At 38.1% G+C, this 27,232-nt stretch overlaps 1 protein-coding gene across 1 annotated transcript in view; it reads left to right on the top strand.

Annotated features, from left to right (window-relative positions):
* ASXL3 (ASXL transcriptional regulator 3) overlaps nt 1-27,232 on the top strand; it is a 153,931-nt gene that overhangs the window by 38,180 nt on the left and 88,519 nt on the right. Inside the window, exons 4-6 of the mRNA XM_028098189.2 lie at nt 13,571-13,692; nt 24,468-24,585; nt 25,553-25,672. Coding sequence (XP_027953990.2) covers nt 13,571-13,692; nt 24,468-24,585; nt 25,553-25,672 — 360 coding nt within the window. The remainder of the gene's footprint in view (nt 1-13,570; nt 13,693-24,467; nt 24,586-25,552; nt 25,673-27,232) is intronic.

The raw sequence follows: 27,232 nt of genomic DNA, 5'->3' as shown, positions 1-27,232 counted from the left end.
TTGGACTTATCTGCCTTGAATTTACGGGAAAGACTTTGCTGGAGATATACATTTGGAAGTGGTCAGTTTATAGTCAATATTTAAACACAAGAAACTGGATGAGATTACAAAGGAACTGAAGGGAAATAAAAAAGAGAAGAAGCCCAAAGACTGAGCTCAGGGGTACTTGAATTTTAAGAGCTTGGAAAAGTTATGGGAAATAATTACAACAAATGAGACTGAGGATAAATGGTTAGGAGAGCATGTTGTCTGTTCTGGAAACCAAGTGAAGAGAGTGTTTCTGGAGAGGAAGCACCTCAGATGTTTCAAATACTTTCGATATATCAACTTATAATGAAGACTGAGAATAACCATTGGATTTAGCTTTGTGAGGTTGTTGATGAACTTGACAATGACAATTTCTGTCCAGTGGTGAGACCACAAGCCTGAATGGAGTGGGCTTAAGAGAATGGGAGGACAGAAATTGGAGACGCCAAATGTAGCCGATGCTTTCAAGGATTTTTGAGGTAAAGGGAAGGAGTGAAGTGGGAAAATGGCTAGAAGGGAAAGTGGAATCAAAAGAAAGTTATGAGAGATAAATATGAGAATAATTTTATACTGATACAGAAAATCCAATTGAGGAAGAGAATTTGATAATGAGGAAGTTGTCCTGTGGCCATGTGCTTGATTAGAGGAGAGGAAACGGGATCTGTTGATGAAGAGATTGGCCTTATTTAGGAGTATAGACAGGTGCTCTAAGGAAGCAGAGGGAAAAGTCAGGGTATTTGGATAGAAATGAAGGTAGGTGAGTGTATGTGGGAGGGGCTTATGGAAATGTGTTTCTTATTGCATCATTTTTCTCCGTGAAATAGGAAACAAGTTCATCAGCTCAGGATGAGGACCAGGGAGGTAGTTTTGCAGATTCAGGGAGAATATATAAAATGTTTGCAGATTCAGGGAGAATATATAAAATGTTTGCAGATTCAGGGAGAATATATAAAAAGGCAGCATTAAGGATACTCTTAAGTTTGCTAATTCTGAATTTAATATGAGACCAGACAACATGGTTGTACTTTTTTCCAGTCATGTTCATGACCACTGTTACAAGTGCAGAGTAGGTACAGAGTTGGACTTGACCGAAGTTGGGATTTTTGCCAGGTGTGAATGAAGAAGTGAGAGAGGAACAAAGGAGTTCAGGATGCGTGAAATGGAGTAGTTAGGATAAGCCTGCATGGTATTTAAGGTGGTTGTGGAGGTGAGTAAGGACAGGATTACATGAGGGATGGCATGAAGGGGGAGGTCTTCTTGGGGTGGAAGGATTTGGTGTTCTAGAGAAAATGAGTTAGAAGGACAGGTGATGTCAGAGGGGAATACATGAAATTGAGGTTAGGACAATATTATGTAATATATATCTGAGATGAGAGGAAAGAGAGAAGGAGCCTAGGTTTAAGGCTGTCACGAATGGTTAGAGTGTTCATTCACCCTCTTCAGGGTGGCCTGACTGAAGGCAGCCATCAGCAGCAGCTGAAATTCAGCAGCCCTCTGTTTGCCCAGCCTAGTGTTATGGGATGGAGCTGGGACTCCTTGGAGGATATGTTGCTTTTTCTTATTTGAACAAAGACGTAAAGGCTGGTGGTGGCCCAGGTATAAAACATTAGAGAATCATCTGTGTAGATATTGAAACAGTCAGTTATGTTAGAACTAGCATCAAAAGGCTGTGACATTTAGGAGCTAAAATCTTCGAAACCTGAAGGGGAGTAACCTGGGATTTGAGAGGTAAGTGCAGGAGGGAGGGATACTTGCTACTTTCGTTTGATGGAATGAGATAGCAGGCTGGGGGCATCTAAGGAGCAGCAGGGGAAAATAGACGTCACCTATCTCATTTCCAGGCCCGGCAGTACAAGATGTGTGGAAAAGAAAGGGGCTTCGACCTGAGAGGGTTCTAGGGGAAGGGAGTCATCATTGGAGGGCGGGTGTTTTTGTAAATGAACATGCGAAAGGAGTTTTCAGAGAAAAGATGGAGGCTAATAGGAGATTTTGCTAACTGACTAATCCTGAATTTCAGAGGAGACAGCGGGAGGGCTGTAGTGGCTGGAAAGGGGTGGAGGACCAGGTGGGGGCACTCCGCCAATAGCTAAAACAAAGTGGGGAAAGAAAACTCCTCTAATTTGAAATGTGAATAGGAACTTCTCAAAATAACACATACCCACACATCCAGCTAATGTGACCAAGACTAAATTTCCTGGTCTCTCCTTTGAAGTTACATTAGAGAAATTGCTTTGGGGAATCACTGAACGGATAGTAAATAGCTTGTTTCCTTGAGTATTCCTTGACTTGCCCACTTTTGCAGCTTATGGCAAACCACAATTGCTTCTTTTTAGGACAAGTTTATTTCCTACCCACGTAAATACCGTATACTTCTGTGTATAGCCCATCAAACTTGCCACACTTAGATATTGAAAAGGACTGCCTCCACTGCCCGGCGTTTGTAAGCTGTTCACACGTATATGGTTTAATTCTCATAATATTCCTATGACATAAATAATCTTTCTAGGCTCTGTTAATTTTTTTTAATTTTTCTATTTTAATTTTTTTTTTTTTTTTTTTTTTTGCCTGTGAGAAAACAAACTTAGATAAATTAAATATCTCATCCAAGTGGCAAGCACAAAAGCCAGGCTCTAACCACTGTGATCCTCCCTTGGAATCCCAAGAAACACTGTTAGCCAGCAGTCATTGATACAATTTTGCTTTTCCCACATTTGTGCAAATCTGTTGGTTATAGACTTGAGAATTTGACAAAGAGGAAGCCCTGGCTTATCCGAAGTAAGGAGTGGGATACCGCATGATTTCTTACAAATCGATAATAAAGTCCATGAAATTGAAGTGGTTCAGGTGATTTCCTTGCTGATTTTGTTTCTAATACATATTTGAACCAGAAGTTAGAATGGATACAATTTCTGCACTTCTAACAGCTGTACAAATATACTTTGAAAATATAATCAGAGAGAGAGAGAAGGTGGGGGATGTGGGGTTCGGGTGGACCTGGGAGCCAGGGCAGGGGGAGAATGAGAGCGGAAGGAAATGGGGAGGGTCCCACCATCTGTTTTTTTCCTTCTCCTCTCCCATTCCTCCTTTGGGATGAAAGAGTGGGAAGTGCTGAGGTGAATAATAACTATCAAATGGTAACATACCCTTGTGGCAATCCAAAGAATAAGCCTCTGCTACCATAGAGTTATCTCAAATTAATAAAGATCAACTGACATTCATTAAAGAGGGTAAGCAAAGAAATATTTTTTTTAAAACAGCACTTTTAATTTTTTGAGGAACCTCCACACTATTTTCCAAAGTGGCTGTACCAACTTGCATTCCCACCAACATAGAGCTACCCTGTGACCCAGCAATTGCACTACTGGGTATTTGCCCCAAAGACACAGATGTAGTGAAAAGAAGGGCCATATGCACACCAGTGTTCATAGCAGCAATGTCCGCAATAGCCAAACTGTGGAAAGAACCGAGATGCCCTTCAACAGATGAATGGATAAAGAAGATGTGGTCCATATATACAATGGAATATTACTCAGCCGTCAGAAAGGATGGACACCCAACTTTTAACATCAACATGGATGGGACTGGAGGAGATTATGCTAAGTGAACTAAGTCAAGCAGAGAAAGTCAATTATCACATGGTTTCACTTATTTGTGGAACATAATGAATAGCATGGAGGATATTAGGAGAAGGAAGGGAAAAATGAAAGGGGGGGGAATCGGAGGGGGAGACGAACCATGAGAGACGATGGACTCTGAGAAACAAACTGAGGGTTCTAAGGGGAGGGGCGTGGGGGGATGGGTTAGCTAGGTGATGGGTATTAAGGAGGGCACGTATTGAGTGGAGCACTGGGTGTTATATGAAAACAATGAATCATGGATCACTACGTCAAAAACTAATGATGTACTATATGGTGACTAACATAGCATAATAAAATAAAATTAAATAAAAAATAAAAAAGCACTTTAAAAAAACTGGTAATAGAAAATCTTAGTAGCTTGATTCCAGTCAGTAATATTTGAACCTTTATTATTTGAGCTAATAATAATAATGCTTTAGTCCTCTTCTTGCAGTCAATTGGCCAGAGAAATATTCTTATTAAATGGGTGATCTTTTGCCAAGATACTTTAAAGTTTTGTTGAAAAATTTTCAATGTGGGGAAGGCGGTATATTATTGATTATAGGATTTACAAGACACAGAACTATAGTTATCTGTATGTTTCTTTGACTCCTACCAGTTTCTCAAATTAATGAGAATTAGACATATAGACTTCAGAAAGTAAACTCTTCAGATTTCACAGGCTTTAGCTCTAGAGATTGAAGAGTGATTTAGGTGGATCACTTGATATATCCTTGTTGACAACCCATGACCATTTATATCAATATAAGTGTAGATCTCTGTCACCCAAAGAAAATATTTTGAATTTTATGGGCTATTTTAGTCAGAGATTTATGGGTATATTTGTATCTGAGTTGTTTTCTGAGCATAATACATTGGTATATCATGAGTTTGCTCACACATAATAAGTTGACTTACAGTGCATTCCTGACTGCAGAACCCATGCATATTTTATATGAAATGATAGCATCACTAGATAGTCTTCACCCTTTTCACCTTCTATTTATAAATTGTTATTAACAAGAAAAAAATGAATTTCTCTTTTCGTGGCCCTGATTTATATTACATGTTTAAAATCAGAAGCAACCATCCTATTTTTTTAAATTGAAGAAACTGGAGAATGTACAATATTCATCCACAGAGATCAAAAAAGGTTCTGCTTGTTATTAACCCTAATGGCTTTCAGGGAGGAAGCAGCACTCTAGCAGGGGAATTAGTATTTTAAAAGTCTCTATTTAGGGGGAAAAATTATAGAGAACAAAAATCCTATGTCTTAGTCCTTAGATCCCAGGGTAAATAATGTTTCCAACATTTGAAGAATTTTATATGGTCCTTTTTCATTATTCTTTATGGCCAGCTTTATAAGTGGGTTTCTGATCGTATGATTTTTGGCAGGGTTGTGTTAACTTAATGAAACATTATTCAGCTCACTCTTTGTTTTCATTGGCTCAGAGGCCACAGTTTAAAGGGTCTTTTTTCAGAAGTGAAAAGTGCTTTAAGATGGCCTGAAGTGTGTGGATAGGATCTCTGTTGAGACATCAATTACATACAGATGAGGAGCCTCCTGGAGGAAGTGAGAAGTGTACTAATGAAGGTTTAGGTGCCCTCAGGGAGTAGTCACACTGACAGTTTATCAGTGGCAATTTTAGAGAAGGGATCAGGGAAAGAAAATGAGGGGGTTGTGAAGACAGCGTTTTGAGTAACTTTGGAGGATGTTTTGCTAACCTATTTGGTGTTTCTTTCCTCGTGGTGGTATTGGTCTTGTTTGGAGGTTTTCCAGTAGCTAGTCTGTGGTTGCTCCAGCGTGACTGTACATAGGATGGCACCTTCATCTGGGTGTTCAGGATCAATTTCTACCTGACAGCCATTCCTTAGAATCTTGCCGATGAGGGAAGGGAATTCTTAAGTATTCTGAAACTTAAGTATGTGAAAATTGTATTGTTTTAGTTACATATGGAAGAAAATACGGAGGAAAGAGAATATTCTTCACAGTCAGAAATGACCATCGGCAGGATATCAGACGTCCTCTGCCCACGCCTTCCTTATTCTCCCTGCTTTCATCCCAGCCCACAGCGTTCATGAGAAGTATGAGGGACTTCAAGTTCATGTGGGCTGGACCTCAGGCCAGCATTTGACTTGTCAGTCGATTCAGTTAGATACTCTTCTAATAGTAAATGTCCAGAGGGATAGGAATCTCAGGCTCCTCCTTTATATTTGTCTCTGTGTTTTGATAACCTTTATAGTCAAGAATTTTTTCCTTATGCTGAAATCTTCTTGTGCTTTTAATTAAACTGACTTTCTCTTTTTTTTCCCTGATGATGATGAACAGCTGGGCATCATGTAGATAGCACCCCCTTCATTTTAACTTCTCCAAATGACTTATCCCAGCTCTTTCATACATTTTTGGTTTACTATTTTCTATTTCTTTTACCCATTAGGAACCTCGTTTTCTTACATGCTTCCTCTTGAACTGTGAACCTTGTTCTTGTGTAAATGGATTTTGATCAGTTTTAATAGCCTGCTTTCATGGAGGAAAAGAAAGTTTTCTAAGTGCTGATAAAGTAACCAATTTAAGTGTACTTTCCCCTTCTTTTCTTGTGCCTTGAGAGAAATATTCCAAATATAGAGATAAAGATTGCAAAGAGAGTATGATCTCATAATAAAAGCAAACTCCCTCTCAAATAAAATCAGAATTAAAGGTATTCCCTCAGTTACTCATCTTAACTAGCCACTGTCTAATTTGTTAGTTTATAATTAGTATATATGAACAAAGCACCCATTCTTTAAAAAGTAAAGTACTTTTTTCGTTGATGCCAGATAATCCATTCTCTCCTTTGTAAAGTGACAGTGTATAGCCATTTCTCAAACAGTTAACCACCTTAGTACATTATCTAACTCCTTTTTATTATATACTAGAGTTATCTTTTACGTGTCAAAGTATAAAGTACTTAGTAGTGATGCCCACAAGTGGAGGAAGCACTTACCCTTGACCTGTACCAACCTTTTAGTGATAATCTTCTTGCCTGCTTCTTGCTATTTCTCATTTTCTAAGTGGATTGCTATATTTCTGTGTCGATGTTTCAGGAACCTAATGCAGTGTAGAAGATCACAGGTTTTGTGCCATATAACAGAAATAGCTTCCACTGTTTTGCCCCGTGCAAGCAGTTTATTGTGTTATTGTTCTCCATAATTCTGAGAGAGGAATCTGTAGGAAGGGTTAGGTGGTGAAAGGCAGTTACCTATAGGATAAGCTTTTCCTATTAAATATTTTTATTTCTGGTTTGAGTTTCTCTTTTCTGAGTTTAAAGGGATATTTTTATGGATATCCAGAGATATTAGTATAACTGAATGGCTCCGGTGATAAATTGAGTGCCTGTAGGAGGGATTCCCGTAACTATACCTTCAGTGTGCAGATGTTCTTCCTAGTTAACTGTGGAGCTTCAGTGTCCTGTCCAGGGCAAACCAAAGTGCCTGTGAACCGTTTGTGGACATTGCAATGAAATTGCAGTCTATCCAGTTCCATGATATCAGATGAGCACCACTTGTAGCCTATGATATCAGCCTGATTACATCTTGTTAGGAGCATGTTCTTACTGATAGAAATTGCTAGTATAATTATCATCTGATTCACCATTCCTTTTGTTTTATTTTGCTCCCTTTTCTGCAACCCTCTTCTGACTAAGAAGAGGGCTTTATTGGGCTAATGAAGCAAGATATAAAATACGGTAAAAATTTCAGTTATTCTAGCCATATTTTATTCATAGATGATAGTCTAAATGTTACCGAGTATCAATACTTCAAATGTTTAGACAGTTTCTCCCTTGAAGATTTCTTAGGGGAAAATTGTTACTTTCATTATTTTATTGCCAGTATTTCTCTATGTAATTGTTGGCCTTTCTTGGAATCTCAAATGCTTTGAATGTTGTCTTTTATGACAATGAGGGAAATCGTTTAAATCTCAGTATCTATACTATCTTGGAATAAGGAATGCTTTTAGAGAAGGTAGTTCTCCTTAGTCTGGATCCAAAAAGGATTAAGGAATTACCTTTTCTCTGAAAGAAATGGAGTCCAGGAAAGATTTTGGGGTCAGATGGGGTTTGCCTGGTCCTCATTAAATCATTTTTAACAGTTTTTGGCATGTATTTTGTTACTGTGTATATCCAGAACATCTGATATGAACAATTTCAATGTAAGTATGATACATAAAGTATACACAATCCAAACATAAGCTTCTTTGATTATTTGCCATCTGGGGATACTTTTGAATTATGTGCTTATCGATCTTTCAGAACAAATTTTAGTGATCACCGGTAGGTTTTCGTACACTTGGTTTTCCTCAGATAGAATTAATAGTTCTATACCATTGTTCTTAGAAAAAATACATTAAAAAAAAAAAAGCTTTATCGTCTCAAAGTCAGGTCTTGGGTTTTATTTGCTTTTGCTCCCCTGCATTTAATACAGTGCTTGGCACAAAGGTGCTCAGCCAAAATTTTGCACCTGAATGAATGATTCATAAATAAATAAGATTCCTCTAAGTCTCAGTTCTCTTTTAAAATGTGATTGAATTCTAACTGTGCACAGTGTTCTGTGCTCTTCAATTTATATCTTTTATTTATAAAAACTGTATTAAGCCTATAGTGTATGTCAGGATTATTTCTACAGAGAACTATTTTGATAGCATCTAGTTTGATCAGAAAATTGAAAGGGAGTAATTGGAGGGAGAATTGATAGAAATGAAATGGATCAAAGGCTGTTCTTCTTCCTGCCTGGATTAGACCTGCGAACACCAGTTACCTCTGAGAGCCTATTACTTATCATGTGGTTTAGTGGGGCATACAGCAATTAATATCTTCATTGCAGTGACTATATTGTGTGCGGATCCTGGTCTGTGTTGTGGTTCTGCCCTCACATAGCTCCTGCCATTTCAGATAAGCATTGTGATTTCTAATTTTGGCTTTTAAATTATTGTTTATTTAACTATGCAAAATCCCCAAACTGTGGCTTTCCTCTTAAAATAAGGTAACAAGTCAGGATGGCAGAAGGAAGTTTATTTACATTGAGCGGCAGGTCATGTGACTTTCCACGAACATGCATAGGATGTTTTGTGGTTTGGTTTTCATATTTTCCCTAATTGATTTTAGAATGATTTAAAAAAATTTCATAAGATAAAAAAATTCACTTTATGTATGCTTTTCCACAATAATTAAACTCTGCTTTGCTGACTTCCCCTTCCATGAATTCTTATTAAAAGCAGTAATTGAATGTTAACATTAAAAATAGACCCTTTAGATACATTTCATGAAAATCGAGTTTGACGATTTCATTTAATAAACATTTATAGATCAACTGCTCTGCACCTGTCTTTGCACCTAAGTGTAAGTCCCTGAGTGGCTGGACTTGTGGGTGGTGAGGCAGACAGAAGCACTGTTTGCAAAGAATGCCGTGAATTCATATACTGAGTTCCAAGGAAATGTGGGAAGAGGAGGAGTCAGTCCACCTCAGAGACAGGCATAGTCAGGAAGGCTTTGGAGGAAGCTGTTCCAGGTTGGTCTGTCAAGATGAATTCACCAGGCAAAGAAATGGAGAAGGGTATTTGGTGAGGGACAGTTGGAGCAAGTACAATAAATATAGCAAGTCACTGTGTTCAGGAAACACAGCAGCGTCTCAGTTGGTTGGATCATAGAGGATGGGAGTTGGGGAAGCAGACAAGATGTAAGATGAGAGAGAGACAAAGTCAAGGTTGCATTCTAATTTCTCCTTTCTTTGTGTTTTGGTTTAAAGGTCAAAGCCCTCTTGTACACTTGTCAATGGATTAGTAATTACACTTTGGGGGGGGAGTAGTGCCGATACCTTATGTCACTCAACTTTAAAAAATATGAGCTCTAACCCATATTTTCTAGTTTGATCACATTTTCAAGTTGAAGGGTGAATGAAAGGGGAGCGAGGAGGACAACATGGAGACTCTGAGCGTCAGAAATCCAGTCTTGCTGGACAGCTACCAGTTTCTCTAGCTTTCAAGATGGTCTCATGATGATGTGGAATCTTCCATCTTTCTTTGGTCCTGAGCCTTCCAAATAGAATATTTTGGATGGGAGGTTTGGGAATCTGAGTGTGAGTGAGAGTGGAGGTAGTTGAGCAACAAATACTGAGAACCTCATTACCTGTTTGAATATAAAACAAGCAGATTAGCTTTTAACTATGTCTTTGGCTTTGCCTAGTTTTGGCAGCCAAGCAAAATGTAGACAGAAATAGCATTTCTGTACCATTAAAAAAAAATGTTTCCTTGTCTTCATTTTGTCCACCTACAGAAAGGGCAGGCAGTCTTGTGGGGTTTTGAGGTATAAATCCTGGCATTCGTTTTGTGATCATGCCAGTGAAGTTAGAAAAAAAAAAAGCCCCATTCTTGTTTGATGCCAAAAAGATATCACTTTCTAAGCTGCCTGTCAGTGTTTGATATTCATTGGATAAAACATCTGTCCTAATTCTTCAGTTTCCTGGTTTCTGTTATAATTTCACATACAGGGCATTTCCCTTGGTCCTTTCTTTAACATTAATTTTTCTTTGGCTTGTATTTCAGAGGCCAAACTCAGTTCCTTCTATAAATATTCAGGCAACTGTTTAAAATGAGCCCCACATTATTTATTTATCACATTGTTATTAAGAAAGCTGCAAGAATGAAGTAAAAGTGAAAAACCGTATGTTTTGTCAGAATATGAATCTGCATGAACCTCGACAGTCCAACTAGTTGGTGTTTTTCAACTCAGCCACCCTCATCATATATGTGGCAAAAGAATGAATAAAATCACTCATACACCCGTCTTAAGGGTTCATTTTTGTCAGCACACACACACACACACACACACACACACCCCACGTGCATGTACACAGCACACACGCAGGTGCACTGTTTGGAACTTATGGATTACATTGTGCATTTTATTATTTCTTGACTTTTTTCCTTAAAAATAGGTATTTGTTTTTTTTTTAACCCAAAGGAATACTCATTTGTAGATTTCATTTTCTATTACATTTACTGTTTTTAGAGGTTCGATAAATAGTTGATCAGAAATAATTAGGGAAACATGGTTTGATCTGGGGAAGTAGGACCAAGTTCCAGAAAAGGGGATCAGGGAAGAAATTGACTATGTAGGAAGGAATTCTCATGATGCTTCACTTGAGCATAGGATGGAATGTAAGATAAAGCAAAATAGAGGTAAGTTAAAGAAAAATGAATCATCTTGAGAAAAACCTTTAAGGGATTGCTTGATGGCTGTTTCATTTTATTGTCCTGCCCTCCATCTGAAGTTCTGGGCCCCAAATTGAACCAATTCTTCCTTTTGGAAACACTAAATAAATGAATCACTATTAACTTGGTGTAATAGTGAATTTAAATCAAAATATGCATTATATCTTCTGATACTGAAATAGGTATCATGATACCCTATGGTTTCCTAGGTCAGAGGGAATAGAGCAAGTTATAAGATACCTGTTCTGCTCAGGAAGGAGGGCTAATTGTGTACTGCTTACTGTCGCAGTCAGATGAATGCGGGGCGGGGGGCAAGGCTTTCACTATAAACAGACTAATTCAGCATCTGTCATTTTTTGATTATGAATAAAAGCACTTCCTAAGCAAATGGGTAAATTTGTTTGGATGTCCAGTATGTAGAAGCATTCTCATATTTTCCCTAGTCCCTAAAATCCACGGACGGCATTTGGTGCTCCTTTTTAACTAATCAGTAAGTTTCCATTTGTCAAGGGGGGAATGTGAAGTAATAAAACATATTTGCTAATGCCCACTTTACTTCTGGCGGGGCTTATTTTGCAACTTTTAGGTCTGTTCAGTTAGAATCATTTGTCCTCTCTGCCACCTTCCTCTCAATTCCTCAGTTTGTCTCACTTCATAGAGACTTCAGAACATTAAAAAGGCCATCTGTGTAATTACTGTAAAAGTAAATTTATCTTTGGAATGTAAACCTATGATTAATTTCTGATATTTCTTGATGAGTAAGATTTGGCAAAGTGTTACCATTCACTCTAGTGATCATTGCAAGGAGAAAATTCTAGGGAGCCATACGTCATGAGAGCAGTGTTATAAAGTGTTTCTTGACTACAGTGTTTAGACTGTTTTAAGGAAAAGTATTGGATGGAATCAAATAGAAACAAGTCACCTGATCATTAATTTGGAGACTTCTCTGACTTCGTCCATGGGCAAATCCTTTGGCTTCTTCAACCCTAGTGTTTCCTGGGCCAATCACTCTCACCCACAGTTCTTAACTTTTTCATGTCAGTGGTTAAATGACTTGATCTCCCTGCCCTTATTAACCTCCTGTCTCAGTACCTTCAGGATACAACTAAATTAAACTTCTTTAGACATTGAATTTTCTGCATCAGTTCTGGGCTTTGAGGCCAAATATTTTAATATGGGTCTGGCCATGGCTCTTAGCTCTGCTATTTTGTTGACTGTGTTACTGTGGGCAAGTTGTTGAGTCTTTCTGAGCTCTAGTTTCCTCTCTCCAAAACAGAAGCAGTACCTTTCCATCTTGCAAGGAAGCAGCAATGAAGGGGCAGGGATGAAATGCGATCACATATGTAAAGCGCTTGGGATTAATAACTAATAATTATTGTTTAAAACTTGTTCATTTTGTTTAGTCCTCAGGAACTTAATCAAGACTTTCTGTCTTAAAACAAAACTTGTCTCTTTTTTCCCAACATTCTCTTTCATGAGCCGCATTTTTATTTCTAGGCAACATGTGCTTGAGTCTATCTAAAGCAGCTTGAGTGTTCTCAACACTGTGCACGTGCATATGCTTCCATTTTTGACTAGAATAATTTTTACTCCTCCACCTGCCTCTAAAGCTCAGGTCAGAATCCTCTCAAGTTACTGTTCCTTGGAAAATTTTCTTGGATTAGTGTTAACCCTGGTGCCCTTAAAAGTCATATTTTGAGCTTTTCCAATATGTTCTCAAGTTCTTTTTTTCCATCTAACTTCCTCTTGCCTCCTGCCTTTGACATCTGTCTCCATTCTGACACCAATCACAGTGCTTCCTTACTTTGATTTTCCAAATAATGCCTTCCCCTCTGGTGTGCACAGAAGAGGGCCTGCATCTCTGTGGCCAGAGTCATGCAGTGTTCAGCCTTGTCTCTCGGGTGGAACGTTTGAGGGCCGAGGATGAGGGCCGGCTATAACCCAGGTTCCACAGAGCCGAAAGTGAATGTGAGCCCTTGTCACCCATGTCAGGGAAACATTGGTTCTTCTAAAAAACAGCCTCTTTGAAGAAAATGTCCTCTCTAGAACAGGCAACAGGAAAGCTTGACTCTGGCAAAAATGGGCAGATTATATGGTTATCTGCAGAGGGCATGATGTTCTTGAAAATAATTGCCTTAAATTGACATCCAGCATCTTGGCTTTTGTTTTTCCTTCTCTGTGATAGATGACTTGGCCTGTAGGACAAGATAAACATGTCCCAGTAGGCCAGGGAGTCTGTAGAAGGAGGGCTGTTAAATGGAAGAACACCATGGCGGTTGACAGATTTGAAACAATTTCATAAATTTACATTGTTTCTTCAAAAGACTATGCATTGCTCAATCTGCATATTCAGATTTGGAAAGTATCTACTGACTCCCAAGTCTTGAGGCAGATATTATGCTCTTTTTTTGTGTGTCCGCACAATAGCCCTATGACATAGGAATTATCATCAATTAGTGGGTAAGGAGACGGGGGAGTAGAAAGGTTACTTGTAACTGTGACCACACGGTTATTAAGTGATCTCTTCTCTCAAATCTAGATACTCTTCTTTTCACTGTGCCATTTGGCTTTATTTTAGGTATCCATTTTCAACTGGAGAGAAGCTCCAAGTGAGTTAATTACGGTGGATATAAAAAAAGGAATTCAAATTAGTAATATCATTATCTCTCTCTGTTTCTAGTTTGTGCGAAGCAGGTAACTGATGAAGCGTCTTCCACTCGAGATTCAAGCCTTACTAACACAGCAGTGCAAAGCAAGTTGGCGTCTTCCTTTCAGCAACACACCAAAAAGGCTCTTAAACAGGTAAAAGAGCTAGCATTCGTTCTTTGTTCGACCTCCTTAAAGTAATGGGTGTGAGGTAGAGAAGGTGAAATCAGTAAGAGCAGTCGCCAGAAAGCAACAGAGATGTCCTGAATTCAACCACTTCCATAATATTCATACGCTAATTTTACTCTATGCTAAAAACTAGGAGAGGCTTGGCTGAGAACCTTAATGTAAAATAGAAGAGGGAGAATGTACTTGGAACCATAAAAACTTATATTAAGATTTTCTTGTGTGAGGTTTATAGTAAACATTTTGGGTTCCATAAATGCATTGCATATCTTGAAAATGATGTCTCTGTGGCCTCATGCTTAACTGTAAAAAATAAACAGATAATTTCTTCCTTGTGACTGAGATGCATTAAGTTACAACTAAGAAAAATAGGAATTGTGGCTTACTTTTATCAAGAATGTCTACCAGCGTTTGGTGCTGCGTGGAGGTTAACGTGCAATATCATCTTGATATTACCTAAGTGGTCCTGATCTCTGTGTCCGTGCACCGAGATGGTGATGGGAGGGCATGGCTGCAAAATTGGCCGCTAGGCTCTGAAATACCCTGGTTTGAATTCCTGCAACTCTGAGCAAGACACTTTTCTTCTCTGAATCTTGAATTTCATCTCTAGAGGATGTGGAAAATAATAGTACCTTCCACATAGGAATGATCTGAGAAGTCTGTGAGGTGAGACATTGAAAGCACATGGCAGAATGAGTGACCCCTGATAGCCACTCAGTAGATGTTAACTATTGCTGCCACGCCAGCAAATTCCAAATTGGGCATGGAAGAGGGAGGAGGAGACGCTATGCTTAAAGGGGACATGGCATGACCGTAATGTGGTCGAGAAGTGGAAAGCTTATATATGTGACCGTTGATGTGAAAATTCATGATTTTCCCTTGTTTAACTGCCTTCCTCTTCCATATTTATTTTGCTCTTTCTATGACAGCCCCCTCAATCCCCTTACCAAGCGTAGGAATAGAAGTATCATTCCAGTGACATAACAAGAGAAGCCATGCTTAAAAAAAAAAAGTTAATTTTTTTAAGTCTCACTAACCTGTAAAGCTTCTTAATAATCTTATCCAGTTTCCTAGACTTAGAATGTCTGCCCCTACCTCCTCCTCTACTTCAAACAAGGAAACTTAGGAAAGAAACTCAACATTTTTGTACTGAATTATGTTACTTTTCTATTCTGTATTAATTATTGAAATTGCAGTATTTCCTTTCATTGGTATTATATTTAAGGTAATTAGTGTTACATCAAATAATCTTTGGTGAGCTTGCCATTAATATCTTGTGAAATGTTTTAGACCAAAGAACAAAATTGAATTCAGTGTTGAGATCCCTTTTTAATTGATGAAATAAAGGATGGATGACAGTAGGGAAGTCCAGGAAAAGGCTTATTCAGGCAGCAAATGGAATGCAGATAATAAAATACTAACCAGGAGAGAACAAAGGATACAAAGCTGGATACCGGTACTTGTAGCATTTAAGAAACATAGATGCAGTCATAAATGAAAGTCATACTTCTGAAAGGCAGTGATTTAGAAAATGTGTACACCATGAAATATTCCTGTATGTGAATGTAAAGATAAAGATTCAGATCTATGTCTTGTCATGTCTCACTATTTTTTACTTTCTCCATTTTGGTTTCATATCATTTGAACATTTTTTACAAGGGCTAAATCATTTCACAACTTTGAGTTAGTGTTTTTGTGTTGTTGCAGAGCATGTGTTCATGGAAAGTGCCACTTGCTTGCTTAGGATTTGAGCCTTGTTTTAAGAAACCGGTCCTATAAGCTTCTTAATGTCCTGGAGGAGCCGTGTATTAATTTCTTCAAACTTCGTATGGTATAACCAAATAGCAAATTAGCTACTCTGGGAATATGGCACAATATGTAGCAGATATGCTAATGTTTGATTAATAATCAAATTCATATTGGAAATACATTAGAAAAAAGCTGCTCTTGCAGAATTTTGCCCAGATTCCCTGTAATTGCTGAATTTCTTAAGACAGCATTTCAAAAATTGACTGAACATGAGGCATTTTAAATTGTAGCAGCCTCAGCACATCTGCAGCTTTCTTTTCTTTTGGGTACTTGAATGGCTATGACCATGTAGAATTCTTTGTAAGTGTATACATGCATTTGTGTACATACATATTATATGTGTTCTGCATTCGTGAATATATGTTTTGTGTGTATATATGCGTGTATAAATCATCTCATGAATGTAGGGCCAGCTGAATGACCCTAATAACAGTTACATTCGCTGATATTTACTTTTCTGAATTCTAGACATTCCGGCTCTGTATTTTATATATACTATGTCATTTAATCCTCATAGAAATCCTTTAATGTATGTACTAACATTCCCAGTTTTCAGGTGAGGGAAATAAGGCCCAGAGAATCTAGATTACTTGCTCACAGTTGTTCAGCGAGTACATTTTGGAGATGACACTTGAACTCAGAATCGTAGTTTTAGATTCTTCCCTCTTAACTGATACTGCCTTTTAGCATATGGTATGTAATATGATAGGTGAATTTTTGACATCTGAAGAAATTTACATTCTTCGGTATTTGTATAATGTAAGGAAAGCAATACAGCATAATCATTAAGAATATTATTTTTGAACACAGACTGTTTATGTTCAGTATCAACACATGTTACGGGCAGACACTCAAATATATCATTTATATAGCTCTTATCATTTTACTAGAAGTATATTCTGGGTCAGTCAGCCTTCAGTAATTCGACTGTACATTGGCCAGTATAGATTCTTAGAAAGAAGTAGTTGGGAAAAAAAGATAAAGTCCAGTAGCTTTATAAGCATAAATGTAGTAAAAAAAAATAATAATTTAAAATAAACCTTCATGCAAAATAAGCTAGACATAATTTCTCAGATCTGAGGCCCCCCTAGCCACCCGAAGCATGTTGCCATAGGAATGGGTCCTTTTACTTTGCAATACTGTTATAACTGCAATATAATTACAGGCTGGGCAATATGGAGGCTGTAATGTCCCTTGACTATTGACATAGAATATTTTCATTGCTTCCAAATATTTGGGTCCATTTTACTTTCTGATCATCAAAATGTTAGTTAACATCCTATGTTAGATATAATTGGATGAATAATATATTGTTATCTTAGTAGATTTTTTTTCTGAATAAGCATATTCCAAATAAACATATTCAGAAGCCTCTAGAGAGTAGCAGCTTGCTGATTATTACTTTGTTCCCTGTCTTCTTTCTGCCTCGTTATTTTAGTTATAATGACTCTAAAAAATAAGAAATGATTAGATTTTGAATTTTAAAGAAGGGTAATTAAGAAAGATTAAATTTTGGAAGTTTTTAAACAGCAGAATCACATGAAAGATTAAGGAAGGGTGAGTTCTGTGATGATGGGATGTAACATGGTGTGGAACAGAACCTTTCTATGTTGTTGCTGTTGTTTTATTTGACTTCATTATTTACTTAGGGTGGTAGAATTTGTTCATAAAGTTGCAGGTATTTTGCCCTCTCTTCTTATCACAAAACAGATATAGTGTTGGTAATTTGCTTTAGCTTTATATGTTTGACCAATACTGTGAAATTCCAAAGGTTATGTTGCATAATAGCAGTTTCTTGAACACGGGCGTTGACATTTAGCGTAAGAGCAACAATGCCAGTTGGTGGGGCCTGACTCAGCCAGCTGTTTCATATGTGTGTATTTCTAATTATTTTAGCATTCACAGCATGTGATATTTTCACATTTTTCAGTGAAGGGCTTATTGCATTCAGTGCATTCTTAAGTTATTGTTAGTGTTGTTTTTCTATTACAATAAAACAGGCAGTACTTGTTTATGCAAATTCCAAGTTAACTTCCAAGTTAACACAAAAGCCTGTGATTTGAGGTTTTATTTTATTTTTCATTAGAGTAGAAATGAGAAACCATTCCATTTTTTAGAGTTATCTGGCAAGCTTTCTGTTGAAAAAATAAAATGTTTATTTAAAGGGTTAGCTTTTTTTTTTTTTTTTGGTTTCTTTTTACAGGAGAATATCACAATACATCTCTAGAGAAAAGTATGCTCAGTCCTCATCTTTTGATTTCTTTCCTTTTGCTTAAAGCCAGAATTGTAATTGATGCATGATGGGATCTTTACCTTTCCCTGACTGATTTAGCTCTGTTATGTGTTTCCTTTAAAAAATAAGTTTATTTCCAAGTTTCAGCCTGTAAATTTCTTTCATACTGAATAATACCTGGAAATATTAAACTTGGTTAGTACTGTGTACTCTGTGGAGCTTGGTCATGTTGGATATTATATATATGGGCAGCTTAAAGGTATATTCCTTCACAGTGGACTGCATTTACACTTGCCATCTTCTTATTTAAGCTTTTTTTTTTTAAGATTTTATTTGTTTATCTGAGAGAGAGAGAGGGCGCACACTCGCACAAGTGGGGGGAGGGGCCGTGGCAGAGGGAGAAGCAGGCTCCCCGCCGAGCAGGGAGCCAGATGTAGGGCTGGATCCCAGGGCCCTGAGATCATGACCTGAGCCAAAGGCAGAGGTTCAGCCAACTGAACCACCTAGACACCCTTATTTAAGTTTTGATGGCGTTTCTTTCTGGATTTGAAATTACAGGATTTAAAGTTGTTCAATAAGCTATTCCATTAGCATTTCAAACTATAACTAAGGCTTGAGTAGTTGGAAAGTACCTCATTGATATCATCCCCCTTAATTTAATCTAGACTAATACAGTAAGACTTATTATATAATGTCAGTGTCAAAATAAAACCATGTCACAGACTGAGCAACAGGGCCACCTCTAGCTAATTGAAACCTTTAGTGGAGTAGAAAAGGCCACCTCTCGTAATTTGCCACAACAAAATAAAATCTCCCCTTTCAGGGTACCCTTATGCTGAGCAAACCTCCCATGACCATCTAAAGTGACCCTCCTAGTCTTATTTTCTTAATCTATTACATGGCTTTATATTTTCCAGGCTGTGGGATATCCAAATTTAAATAATGTTAAGTTGCATTTAACTTCTATTATATTTGTAACATATAATGTAAAACAGGAATTTTCTTGTTCTTTTGCAATTTTAGCTAAAGCTCAAAGCTGAGGACAGTGGGAGACAAGTATACCTGTTGTAAAGAGAGGTGCTAGACACCACCTCAGAGGACTTAGTGAGAGAGGCCAGATGGCCCCGGACCATCCCCCAACAGCCAATATAAAAAATAGTTCACGATTCATTTGAAAGAGCATTAATTGAAGGGATTTTATAACAGTGGATAGAGTTCTGCTACATCCCCTCTCTCTCGGTGAAAGGAGGTACAGTCTAAGTGAGAGGAAGACTCAGAGAGAAACACTCGTGAAGGGTTGAGTTTTCCCAGAGGGGAATCTGGTACGTCACACACTGTTAGGAGGTGTGCACACACACACGCACACACATATATATTTATATATATATATATGATATATACATATATCACACATATATCTAGTTTCACCTAGATAATAGATGTATGGTAAACAGTATCTGTATAAATAGATAAGGTACACCATACAAATCTAGCAGCTGGCCTTCTGTCTCCCCAAAGATTGTGATGTTGTGTCTACGATAACACTAGGTAAGACAACTTTGACCTGTTCTTCTCATTTTCAACTCCGATCCTGGAGAACCCAGAAGAAGAGGAAGGAAATGGAGGAAGAGTGAAATCAGGAATTTCTTTGCTAATGAAGTTTTTTGAACTGAGACATAGGTGTAGCCTGGGGAGAGCAGAAAGAAGACTTCATATTAGATCTCATGTTTTTAAGCCTGAAAATGAGACTGTATAAATACTTGAAGGCGACCCATGAAGCTATGTGTTCTGTGTAAAATATTGTCCAGAAATGAGAAAGGGAAATTGGTCAGAAATCTGTGAAGGTGATATTAAGAGAATAAAATTATTTCTTGATTGTTTCATGCTGATTTCTGCCTTTTGAATAAACCAGTTATATATTTTAAAGAGAGAAGAGGGCTTTTCTATTTTTATTAAAATTATTTTTAAGAGTTTTTATTTATTCTTAGCAATTATTTACTGAACACCTAGTGTAGCCTAGGTAATCTTCTAGGCATTTGGGGATATGTCAGTGAACAAAAAAAGATGAAAATCCCTGTCTTTTGGAGTCTGTATTCTAGGTTGGGGAAGGGAAGACAAAATGACATCACATGGTATAATATATTTTCCATGGGGGGAAAATAAATTAGAGTGGATGGTGGGGATAGAGAATATGGTGGGAAAAGCAGTAAAGAGTGTGTGAGTTGAATGTTTCTGTCCCCCAAAATTCATATGTTGGAATCCTAAGGTTCAATGTGGTGGTATTGGGAGATGGGGTCTTTGGGAGGTGCTTACCTTACGAGCATGGAACCATTATAAATGGGATCAGTGTATTTACAAAAGAGACCCCACCAGAGCTCCCTGGCCCCTGTCTGCCACGTGAGGGTACAGTGAGGGAGAAGCCCGCAGTCCAGAGGAGGGGCCCTCACAGGATCACACTGGCACTGTGATCTCTCGCCTCCAGACTGTGGAGAATGAATTTCTGTGGTTTACAGGTTACCCAGCCTGGGGTATATTGTTAGAGCAGCCCAATGGGCTAAGGTAATGAGTAAAGTCTCAAGTATTTGAGGAACTGAGCCAGATGTCTGAGGGAAGAGTGTACCATGCACGGAAGAGAATTCACACAGAGGCTCTGAGGCAGAAGGCTTCCTGGAGTGTTTAAGGACCCCCTTCCCTGAATTGCTCAAAATGTTCAGAACTGTTAGGAAGCTTGTCCAAGGTGTGAGATGCAATGTACTTCATGCAGTGGGACCTTAAAATGTATTCTGAAGCAGTGCATAAAGGCCAAGGGCAATCCTTTGCTGGAAGACACACTGTGCTTTCTCTTTGCTGGGCCTCTGTTGCATCTTTGAGGCAGAAGTGCTAGAATGGACCCTGCAGGCTGTGGGGAGAGACTGGGGTTGAGGGGTGCCTTTGCTTTGAACATAAATCTCCTGATCCTAATATAAACCCTTGGCAATCATTTCAGGGAATTCTTCTCCATTTCTGTAATCTTCCTAGTCCTTCTTCCGAGCTACCCCAGCTATTAATTCCTTGAACCACCAAAGACCTTTCCTGATAGAGGTATTAATACTATTTCTTTCCCTGACTGGAATTTCTGCCATCTTCACGTGGCCGGTTCTCTTTGTCATTTGGGGTTTCATCTCCACTGTCACCTCTCAAGAGATTTTTCTTCTCACCCCAGTTACTCTACCTCCTTGATATGGCATAATTTTCTTAGTGCTTATATGTGTGTAAAATTATTATGTTTATTTTCTGTGATTCCTTGTCAGTCTTTTGCTAAAATGTAAAATAAAACAAAAATTTTTTTTTTGTCTTTTTCTTTGCTATGGATCAGCAGTGTACTACCAACAGTAAATCCTCAAAAAATGCATTCATTGCCAAATGGGTAAATAATATAAGAAGTAACATTTATTGACTATTTACTATGTGCTACAAATAGCGTTGAATACTGTTCTGTGGATTTCCTATTTAAAACACCTTACCAACGCTATTGTCTTTGTTTCATAGGGACATTTTAATCAAGTAATTTACCCAGCATACTCAGCTGGTTATTTCATTCTTTCTCTGACTCTGCGACCCATCACCCCACACAGTCATTAAGATGGCTCTGCACCGGTCCCCAGTCTTCTGCAGGTCAGCACATTAGAAGAGGGGGATTTTAACACTCCTGTTGGGCAGTGGTCAGACTCATTTGGGGAGGTGAGGAGCATTGGGAATGGTGTGTAGTAGGTCTCAAAGATTGGTGCCCTCAGGCTGAATTTAGCTCAGAGTCATCTTTGTTTTGCCTGGTACTTTGTTTAAAAACAGGAAAACTCACCTAAAAATCCAGTTGTGTTTCATCTCTTGAGTGCTTACTACCTCCTCCAATGGGGTATGTGCTTTTCTCACTCACTTCAACCTCGCCTTCTGCCATTGTCTTACCCCAATGTCCAAAAAAGCATTGCACATTTTTCAGGGCATTGTAAGGAGACATGCAGCATATGTTTGAGTGGTTGATGTGCACGTAGTTGCAGAAATAGAGTTACACAACCCGAAAACCCAAGAACAGCTAGCTTCTTTCCTTGCAGGATGATCACCCTACAGCAAGAGAACAGGAATTACTATAATGCGGGAGCCGTTGTACCGCCTGCCTCATGCCCACGGCAGGTGCCAGAGTTCTCTTGTGTGGAGCCCACACTGTCCCAGACATCTCAGTTACTGAGCTTGTTTTCTCCATCCCCGTTCACATTCTGATCTGCTTGGAAGTTTCCCTAGTGTCCAGAGTCAGATAAACCCTGCTTTGTGGGAAGTGAACTGGAATCTGCAAATTAGCCTAAAGTGACTGTGGATCTAGTAAATGTGATCGAGATGCCCCTTCTGATAACTGAGCCGCGATGCTCCTCAAGTTTGCCTAGTAGCTTGCTGCTTTCACTGATGTGACTGGCCTCATAGGAAACAAAAACTTCCCAGTTTTGGCTGTCTGCCCCTAGAAACGTTATTCAGGGCCAGATATAATGCATGTTTTTCAGAATTAAAAAGTATGCATATTTTAAATACACTTAAGATAATTTTTTTTAATATGGTGGGCATTTAGTTTTGGCCACCTGTAGATACATTGTTTCATTTCAGCATTTAAAAAATACTGTATTCAGATATATTTGTCCAAATTTCTGAGTAGGAAATACATATTTAGAAAAATATCATTGATTGGTCTCAATATTGAGTAGTATTCCTTTATCCCTACCTTGGCTCCACCTTGATACTATGGGTTATTATTATTATTATCTCTGTCATGGTTCCTTTCTGTCCAGCTACTAATTTGTCTATAGTAGAGTCCTCTCAGCTCTAAAAGTTGAGGGCAAAATTTTTATTACTTTAATAATTATTTACCACAAATGCTGTAAAAAGACATGTCATCTTTATGATTCCAGGTTCTAGGTAGGCCCTTTGTTATTTCACCTCTTTTTTTCTTACCAGTATTTTCAAATATATACCTATCCCAACATAAAATGAATGCTTTTAAAATACCCACTTGGATTGCCAAGGGAAGTAGTTGAAGTGTATGATGTATAGACTCCTAAAAATTAATCATTCTTTGTACAAGTTTTATTGTCTTATGTAGTGGGCAAAAATGGACTTAATCGTAATATAAGGCACCGTGTTGCCTCATTCCATTTTATTATTGGATTGATGGGTTAATGTCTGTGAAGTGCTCTGAGCTCTTCCATGAGGCTGTAGAGATTTATTCAGTTGTGTACACCTTGATGAAAGAAAGGGTAAATGTCTTAAATATTTTATAGCACACATACTGTCATTAAATATATTATTGACAGCAAGCTGAAGGTGAGGAGGAGGGCATTTTGTTCATTTTTGTAACCCAAGCAGTGCCTGGTGCTTTCTAAAAGTTAAGTAGATGTCAGAATTGAAGGGAAATTGCTTGTGTTATCATTAGCCCACAGTACCATTTGTAATAGATTTTCCAAGCCATCCACTTTTCCATCCGGTTCTAAATCTCATCCGAATAGGCCTTCTCTCATTTAAATGGTATTTAATTTTTTACTTCTGTAATTATTTGATTGCTAAATCTTATGATCTACAAGTTGGACATTCAACTAATACCCTTCGCAAATAAAATGACATTGTTTCTGACAGCAGGGGATATATAGCCAATGCAGTATTTTAGGAGGTTGTGACAACTTCTAGTCGAAGAACATTAATCAAGTAACTGAGTTGTTATAAAATTGGTAGAAATGACACAGAAGCCAGGAATAAAAATGTTTGAGGCTGTCTGTGGTCAGCCTTTTAACCTTTTGAGGAGTTTTAGCATCCCTGTAACTGTGAATTTAATGTCTCTTCAGTTTCGTGTGCTGCAGACCCTTTTTATTACAGGTAATTTTCTGTGTAAAGCGATCTGCTGGATAAGCTGTATTTCAAAACTTTTTAAATGTCTTTTATTACATTATCATCACCCTGGTTGATTCATTTATGAAACACAAAGCACTCCCATTTGGAGAGATTTATGCTCGTCTCAATTTTTTTTTTTCCCCCGGATTTGCCGGAATGCCGTCATGTTCGTGTTCTGAAGGTTAATGCCCAAAGTCAAGCAGACAGAAGCCAAGTGCTGCAAGGTTTCCAAGATTAGGACTGATTCCCTTCACAGAAATAAATGATTCCTGCCATGTTCAGTGATTTTGTGCAGCGCTCCCCACGGCTGAGTGAGTGCATCAATACTGTAGTCCTTACCTGCTGTACATACTGATGACACTCGGTGTTAACTTGATTGACCGAGCAGTGCACTGGGGAGGAGGCAGGCACCTGCAAGAGAAGTGCAGACACATCTATTTTTATCCTGGTCTCGAAACATTTATTTTACATTTATTTTACTTGGGAGTCATGGTTTCAAGTTCCATGGGCTCCCAAGCCACACGGCTAAGGTAGAACAAACCTTTAAGCGCTGCTTTGTTTTCAGAATTATACTCCACATGGTCTCAGGTTGCTGCCCTTTGCCAAAGCCTGATTTTCTGCTTTTGAGGGAAAATGACGTGAAGATGACTATTGAGAATCAGGACCAATTAGTGACTCTGTGGAATTTAAGTCTCTTAAGAGATTGTAGCTAATGATGGGCAAATGGATCATTTAATTCCATTATGAGAAATCATTTTGGCTATATTTTTACGTTACATTTTATTATCATGTTTTGTAGGCTTTGAGGCAGCAGCAGAAGAGAAGAAATGGAGTCTCAATGATGGTAAACAAGACTGTCCCGCGTGTTGTTTTGACACCATTAAAGGTGTCTGATGAGCAGTCGGATTCACCTTCAGGTAAAGAGCTAAAATATCGTATGCTTGGCCAATTTCTTCCCGGAGGAGACTTCTTCACTGAGGGAGACGTCACGAATTTTCTCTACAACCGAATAATATTTCTACTTGAGGTTTCATTTTAATTTTTTTTATACTTTTGACTCTTTCAGGGAGTCCAAAATAATAGGGCATTTCGCTCTTAAAAAAAAAAAATAAAAGGCACCAGCTCGCTCATCATCAAAGGACTTCATTTGCTAATGTCAATAGGTGTTAAGAAAATGTGTGGTACTGCTCCGTGGATTTTTTGTTGTTGCTTTGGCTTTTGTTTGAATGTTGAACTTTAATGGTGGACCACATGCTGATGTGTAATGCCATCAAAAGCAGTTCTTCCGTGAGTGTGAATTTGTTTTTCAGTCTTCTGCTGCAAAATCAGGCATCCTTTATTAGTTTCTGTGTTCTGGGAACATTCTTCTCACCTCAGTGAAGCCCTGACCTTTTCTTCTAATTTACCTTCTGTCACTTTATCAGCTGTGTACCATTCTATTTATTATAGATTGATGTTTGCATTTTCTGTTCCTGTTTCCACGTAAAGTTATTTAGAAAGGTATGATCTCTCCTTCTCTTCAAGTTTCTCTTCTTCCTTCACGTTTCTATCTCTGTCTTGCATCATCTCTAAACTGTATAGAATTGTCAAAGCTTATCTGTGTGTTTTTACAAAAGATCTGAGTGGTTCTTTTAAAAGCTATCAGATCAGTGAATGTGTTTTTGACTCCGCTATTAGGCCATCTGTTCTTGCTTTTTGTTCTGTTTGATTGATTTATTGGGCTTTTCTCTTTATATCTGGCAGAGGAATCAGATTGTGGCCAAAGGTAGTGAATTAACTTATAGAAAAGGAGATTATATCTATGGTTTTTGAAATAATTTTAGATTTTTCTTTTCAAGGACAGCAAGAGGAAGATAATGACATAATAACTATTTCCTTTTTTAGGATCCGAATCTAAAAATGGTGAAGCAGACAGTTCAGATAAAGAAATGAAACATGGGCAAAAATCTCCCACTGGAAAACAAACAAGTCAGCACTTAAAACGATTAAAAAAGTCTGGTTTGGGTGAGTGTTCAATAGACTATGACATTTCACATTTTAGAGATTTATATCTTTTTCAAAGAAATGATGGAAAATTCTTAGAACAAATGTTTTAATGGTTAAACAAGGAAACTTAAAAATCTTCCCAGTTTATCGAAACCAAAAAGGATACCAAATAAGAAAATAACAGTTCCAAGAGATTGGGCTTAAGCCTATTGCTGAATTTGCAAATGATATTATTGGGTAAAGATAGGAGATTTAAAGTGATCACTGTATTCAAGAAATGATCTGCCAAGTCATGGTTTTATCTACCGTACCATGTTTTGTTCCTGCAACTGGATTTCAGTTTATTGGAATATACTGTATTGGGGGGGAAAATGCAGCTTTTGGTAAAGAGTTCATTCAGCCGTCGGGGACATTGTCATTGAGGTCTGCTTCAGTAAAGCTGCTGTGCTTTGCTTGCCATCCATGCTGCTTGAAATATTCAGTAGTGCTTGTCGGAAAAACAGTGTAAAATTGCTGAGAAGTGTAGGAGACACCGTCCCTGGGTCCTGCAAGTCAGCACCAGCTTTTCTTCTGCAGATTTCCTTCCTGATCACTTGTGTCAGGATCTCAACAGCAGCATTCAGGGAAAACGTAACATGAGAATTAAAGAGACAAAAGTAAACATATCCAGGGCTGAACATTGTAATTCTCTACTGAACCTGCCTCGTTGGATATCTGGACCTACTGGCTTCATTTCTCTCTCTCAGTTATTTCACCTCTGAGGAAGGGTAATGATAGTGACCTGGATCATTGTAATGTTTTGTAAAATGGTTGGTGGAAACTACAATGTTACTGACCTGAACTTTATTATTGGTTCTGCCACGTACTTTCTTGACAACTTAGGGCAATTCTTATTTGCAGTTCATCTGTTTATAAAATTCAAACAAGAGTTTTACTTTCTGTATATATACATATATACAAAGAGAGAGAGGGAGAGAGAGAGATAGTTATATATAGTAAAGGTTTACTCATTGCCTATTGTATACCAGGAATTTTGCTAAATCCTGGGAGCATGCTTTCAATAAAAAGTCTTTGAATAGGGGCGCCTGGGTGGCTCAGATGGTTAAGCATCTGCCTTTGGCTCCAGCCCTGATTCCAGGGTCCTGGGATCAAGCCCCACATCGGGCTCCTGGCTCAGTGGGGAGCCTGCTTCTCCTTCTCCGTCTGCCTCTCTCCCTGCTCATGCTCTCTCTTTCTCTATCTCTGTGTCTCAAATGAATAAGTAAGATCTTTAAAAAAAATAAATAAAAAAAAAGTCTTTGAATAGAATTTATATATCCTTAGATAAGATCTCTTAGGGAGGCAGAATTTATTTTTGTTTTACATTCTTGACATGGAGCATAATTACCTGTTTTGCATTATTTCCAAGGCTAAATAATTTTATAATTTTTGTGTAGCCCAAAATGTATGCATGTGTGTTTGTATATAACCTCACTTACAGATAGACTGTTGTGATTTTTTTTTCTAGTCTTTTGGAGGTTGTAAAGTAAGTACTTTAATAGGAGTAGCTTCTAAAATAGAAAACTATAATGGGAGAGT

The sequence above is a fragment of the Eumetopias jubatus genome, unplaced genomic scaffold (assembly GCF_037043125.1).
Source record: "Eumetopias jubatus isolate StellerSeaLion01/CBP00866 unplaced genomic scaffold, mEumJub1_p1.0 scaffold_16, whole genome shotgun sequence".
Classification (NCBI taxonomy): Eukaryota; Metazoa; Chordata; class Mammalia; order Carnivora; family Otariidae; genus Eumetopias; species Eumetopias jubatus.
Note: the sequence above shows the minus strand (reverse complement) of the source record. Positions and strands in the feature narration are given on the sequence as shown.